Source organism: Anopheles darlingi, chromosome 2 (assembly GCF_943734745.1).
Source record: "Anopheles darlingi chromosome 2, idAnoDarlMG_H_01, whole genome shotgun sequence".
Classification (NCBI taxonomy): Eukaryota; Metazoa; Arthropoda; class Insecta; order Diptera; family Culicidae; genus Anopheles; species Anopheles darlingi.
In genome coordinates this window covers 47,054,403-47,059,402 of record NC_064874.1, presented here as the reverse complement: position 1 = coordinate 47,059,402, position 5,000 = coordinate 47,054,403, and the positions used below count along the sequence as shown (strand labels likewise).

General features: G+C 46.5%; 1 protein-coding gene across 3 annotated transcripts in view; it reads left to right on the top strand.

Moving 5' to 3' along the window:
* Positions 1-3,979: 3,979 nt before the first annotated feature.
* LOC125950678 (NAD(P) transhydrogenase, mitochondrial-like) overlaps positions 3,980-5,000 on the top strand; it is a 4,847-nt gene continuing 3,826 nt past the window's right edge. The window contains exons 1-3 of one of the 3 annotated variants that reach the window (XM_049678887.1): positions 3,980-4,292; positions 4,489-4,642; positions 4,725-4,832. In XM_049678887.1, coding sequence (XP_049534844.1) covers positions 4,548-4,642; positions 4,725-4,832 — 203 coding nt within the window. In that variant the 5' untranslated portion in view covers positions 3,980-4,292; positions 4,489-4,547. Of the gene's footprint in view, positions 4,293-4,450; positions 4,643-4,724; positions 4,833-5,000 lie in introns of those variants that run through there. The other 2 variants (XM_049678885.1, XM_049678886.1) reach the window with 2 other exon arrangements.

Genomic DNA, 5,000 nt, shown 5'->3' with positions numbered 1-5,000 from the left:
CCTGCACTCCTCCTGTAGCACTGTCTGCGCTATGGCCAGTGAAACTGGAACGGAAAATACTTTCGCGAGACTAACCTTGTAACCATTTCGTTCAGAGGATCCTTTCCAGGGGGCACGTGAGCATTAACATCAACCCGGCGGGGTAATTACAGCACGGGACGAAATTGCCGAAGCATATAGGATAACCTTGTGTGGCCAAGGAAGCACCGTCCTGCTGGCTCTGGTAAGGTTGTGTCTCCATCGCTTGATTTCGATTATCAACGATGCGGCCACGACTTCGCGGGAGTGGAACTGGTTTACGCGAAGCTGGTTTGCTGCGGTTGCAGAACGTGTTTAGCCGGAACCGCCGCAAGAACACGCGACCTGCAATGGATCGGCTTCCATTCTGGCGTGCCGGTACAAGAATCACATGGAATGATACTAAGCTCGTCAACGCTTCTAGAAATGTTAAGGAAAGTTCAGATTAAGGATAGACTACTCCTAAAATGTATCGGTAAGTGTTTTGAAAACATTGAAACTTGCTCTTTTTTGCTCGGTTGCAAAAACGATCTCCGAAAACCCACGACAGGAAGTGAAATGATACTGCTTTAGAAGAATGTAGAGAACGATTTCATCTTATTTTTAGCCGTTCAAAACGAAATACACACTGACTAGTGTGATGATACCGGCCGGCCTATGAGCAGCAACCGGCTTATAATACTCACTTTTCCGAATGTCTCTGCATATGCGAAACAAGATCGCCAACATAAGCATCGGGGAGACGGAAGAGTGACACGAAGAACGAAAGTAAAAAGGAAGAGGGCGAGATCAGTTTTGCTTTCTTCGCTAGCCTGGCCTGGCTACACCCTGAACTGGGAACCCGTTTTCAGGAGCAGCAGCGGAGGCCGGAGTCCGGGTAGCTCAGCGCGTTTTTTTCTGCGTCTCTTGACGTGCCTTGAGTTAATAAAATAATCTTGGAGGCCCGTCACAACCGCGGTATGTTTAGTTTAGAGTTTTGCGCATCGCGATTCGCCTTCATCCGGCGCGTTGGTGCGTTGGATTCCGGCTCGAGACTGGTTCTAGTTTTCGGGGCGAGTTTACTGGCTGCGAAATTCTACGACAACTTCCCGTGGAATTTTGGATGCCAAGGACGTCAAGTAAACTTTATTGACGCGAAGTGTTGTGGCGTTCATGATAAGGCGTTAACATTGATTGATTAGCTGATACACCCGACAGTGCAATATGCAAATACTGCTCTCGTCGTGGAGTGTCCATTGCATTCACAATCGTTTCGATGTGATTGTGTGGACTGGGAGCGATAAGATTGTGAAGTTATAACATCCTCCTAGATTACTGGATTGTTACGGAATTTGTAAGCCAGAGCTATACTTTCCTCCATTACATCAATTAACGTCGATTAGCTTGCATGCTGTTTGTCACTCTTATCCAGCGAGAAGCCAGCGAGCGCTATCCAACTCGGTTTAATTAACCAGAAAATAAAGGATGCGGGTGGTGTTTGGGAGGGTCTGGAATGGTATCGAGTTACTTCGTTCCGTACCGTTTCCTTATAGTGTCGTTTTTATGCAGTAAAATATTGATAAAGCATAGAGTTGTCGATTGTAATGTTCAAAGTCTGTATCAATGGTGATGCCGTCAAAACAACTAACTCCACGGATGTAATCGTCAATTGTTCCTCAATAGCGAAGCTTCATTATCATAGCCTCCATTTATAGCGAACGAACGAGGGAAGCCGTACAATGCGTTGGTGTCTACGAGACAGAGGTGCCGCTCTCGCGTTATCTGGCGGTTTCTACTCTACTGTGTCCAGCATGGCAGCTGCCAGTGATAGTGAAATATTCGCAACAAAACAACCAAACAACAACTTCTCCATCATAAGGTGGACGTATTTCTAATGCCCCTAAAAGGTTCCACCAACGACCAACGCTTCCCCCGTGATTGTGGACTGTGAGCTATCAAAGACGTAAAACTGTCGCGGTGCTTATCTGACAATGACCTGGCAGTTGAAATGGAGACGCTTGATATCTGAGGGGTGTGGAATGGTACTTTTGATAATATGGTGCCCAAATATTGTCCAGAGCATTATGTAATGGCGGACGTGTGCCGCAGTTGGTCCACTTTGGGCAGTTTCGTGGCAGCCTGGTGGTCGTGCGCTTCTGCTCAGAGGGGTGGCAATGCACTGTAGTCTGGATTGAAATCGATAAGATAACCCCCCTCCAAGTTTTGCACCGAATTCTCATTAGATTGATTATCAACACCACACGGTAGGCCGCTGGCCTATGGTGATCGATAGGAGAAATGATTGAAAAACAATAATATCACGCTCTATCACAAGCTATCCGTGCGATAGGGGGTGTGTGTTGGCTAGGGGACACGCAAGGTAGATTCCGGATTTACTTTTAAGTAGATAAGACGGTTTGTCGCAACAGTCATTACAAAAGGTTTATCACTGTACCTATTATGATATGTGATCGAGCTATGTGCCATGGTAGCTTAGCGTATTCTCAAAAACGATATAACATTTAAAAAAACACTAAAGAACATTATTTTGTTAAAGTACAAACTATTGTAGACTCTTTCTACATTGGATAATATTTACAGTACAATTATTTCCTATGTGGCCCGATGATTTGAAGATTTTTTTCTTTATATTTGCAGTAATCTTGTCTGAGTGCTAATTTCTGATTGGCCTATTTTGTGTTTTGATGGAATCAATTTCTGCTATTCATTTGTCAGCGTGCCCTAGCTTCTAATCAGCTCGACAAAGTCCAATCAGTGTCTTGAACCCAACAAGAACCCATCTAACTCCAGCCTTGTTGAATCTGGAATTTTGTGTACGAAAGTTTGTCCATGACCGACCGCGCTTTATCAGTGAACTGCCAACGTGACCTCCGTTTCTCCGCCTTTTCCCCCAACAAGTTCCACGTTTTACGACATGGTGCAGACCTCTGCTTCCTGCTGTGCTTGAGTACTGGCCCTAAAAGCTGTGATCGACGTGGCTTCTCACGCGGTCTAGGTGCATATTGGGAGTAACAACACTCTCGATCATATTCCTCTTCTAGCGGAGCTGTATAATTTTTTCGCAAATAGTACGTTCCCTACCGTGCACCTCAATCGTTTACGCACAACCACTAAGGCATGGCAGCCAGGCCAGCCAGGTCTATCATGCTGGGTGACCTTGGCTCCGGAAAACTGCGCCGCAATATATCTGGGCCGCTTTTCGATTTTGACTTCAAGCGAGAGCGCTCCAGGTTTTGAAACCCGTAAGATGTGTCTGGTAAAAGGAACGTGGAGTGTAAGCGTGGATTTAGATGCTATGAGTAACATATGTGAGGCGATAAATCTTTTGATACTTTTAGATCGAGATCGATTGCCTGTTTCATAATGTTTTAGGTTACTTTTGGCTAATATTTGTGATAACCATTGAGCTGCTAATGTAGGAAACAAGTTTAAATTATTTTACAACATTATTATTAACATTCAACATTATTTTAAAGACACAAATATGCGACCAAACACGACTCCAGCTGCCAAATGTTTCACGCTCAATGCTGTTTGGCGTAGCATGGCGGTAATGGGTCGTTGAGTATGCCTGCGAGAAAGGAACCGGCATCCGCCCGGGTATGGATTTATCACCCCCACGATGACGACGTGCCGTGTTCGGTCGTCGTGTGCGTTACTGGGATGCCGGGTAATAGGCAGAGGAGAGAGGCAGTCAGTAAACGCACTGATGTGGGCCACCAGCATGTGGCGAGAGCGTACAATGCACCTTCTTCTTTCACCCAAGGAAACAGTATGCGTGTGATGATCTACCACAGATAATTGTCCCTCTCGGTGACGACCAGGACAGACTCATCTCTCTCGGGCGTTCTCGCGTTCGCTCCTAGCTTCTCTCGACCGCGGACTGGCCGATCGACTCCATCTCGCGCGAGGTGGTTCGTTAAGTGATACCGTCGTCGTATACCGGACAGTCTACGTGCGGGGCCTGAGTCGACCACCAGCCAGTGTTGCTCGCGAGTAGTCGCTCGGTTATTGTGGGAAGCTGGTCCGTGTGGGAAGCGCACGCTCGCGTACATCATCGAAATCCGTGCGAGTTATCTTTTTGCCTTTGTCGACGGTGCCGGGCCGTGCGTGCGTCGAGTGTGTGTGTGTGTGCGTGTATTGCGGTGATCGACGTGAATTCTAGTGCAAGCGATAGTGCATCCGCTTGTTCTATTTGTTGTTTGTTTGCATCCCCCTTCACCTTCAGACAGCGAAACGATTTGCGGGAGGTGTGTGCCGTCGCTGAAGTATTGGTGCGTCGTCGTTTATGTATTTTTTGCCATTTTTTTTCCTATTTTTTCTAAACTAAACGATCACGCAAGATCAAGTGATCGAGAGGTGCAACTGCAGTGGCAGAAGCAGCAGTAGTACAACATTATCACGTTTTTGAGCTGTGCATATTCTTTTTGTTCTCGAATGCTTTCGCCACACTGATAACCGAAAGGACAGACGGACGATCCTGTGACCGCGGGTGACCGGATTGGTCGAGACACACGACCACACACACGATGACGCACGGAGTGTTGCGACTATGCTGCCAGCGTGGAGATGCTTTGCTGCAGGTAACGAAACCGGTGCATCCTTTACGGCTCTTTTCCGGTAGGTTATACTCGTGCCTATGGCTTTAGAACTGAATGATGGTGACCAGGTTTTGATGATGGATGACTGGCTTCGATTTCAGGTAGCGTTAAGTTGCTGCAGAAGGATGGTAAACCGGCAACGGCCGCTAAGGGTATCCCGTACTCAAATCTGGTTATCGGTGTACCCAAGGAGCGTTGGGTCAATGAGAAACGGTATGTAGAGTGTGGTGTTGATGAAGTATCAAGAATTGATTTGATTTGCAGGGAGGGATGAAGCCACAACGTTAGACAGATAGTTTGCTTCTTAAATAATAGAAGTATTATGGGCATGAAAAATGAAAATTCTATAAAAGATGATGAAATCCTTTATGTCCTCTTACT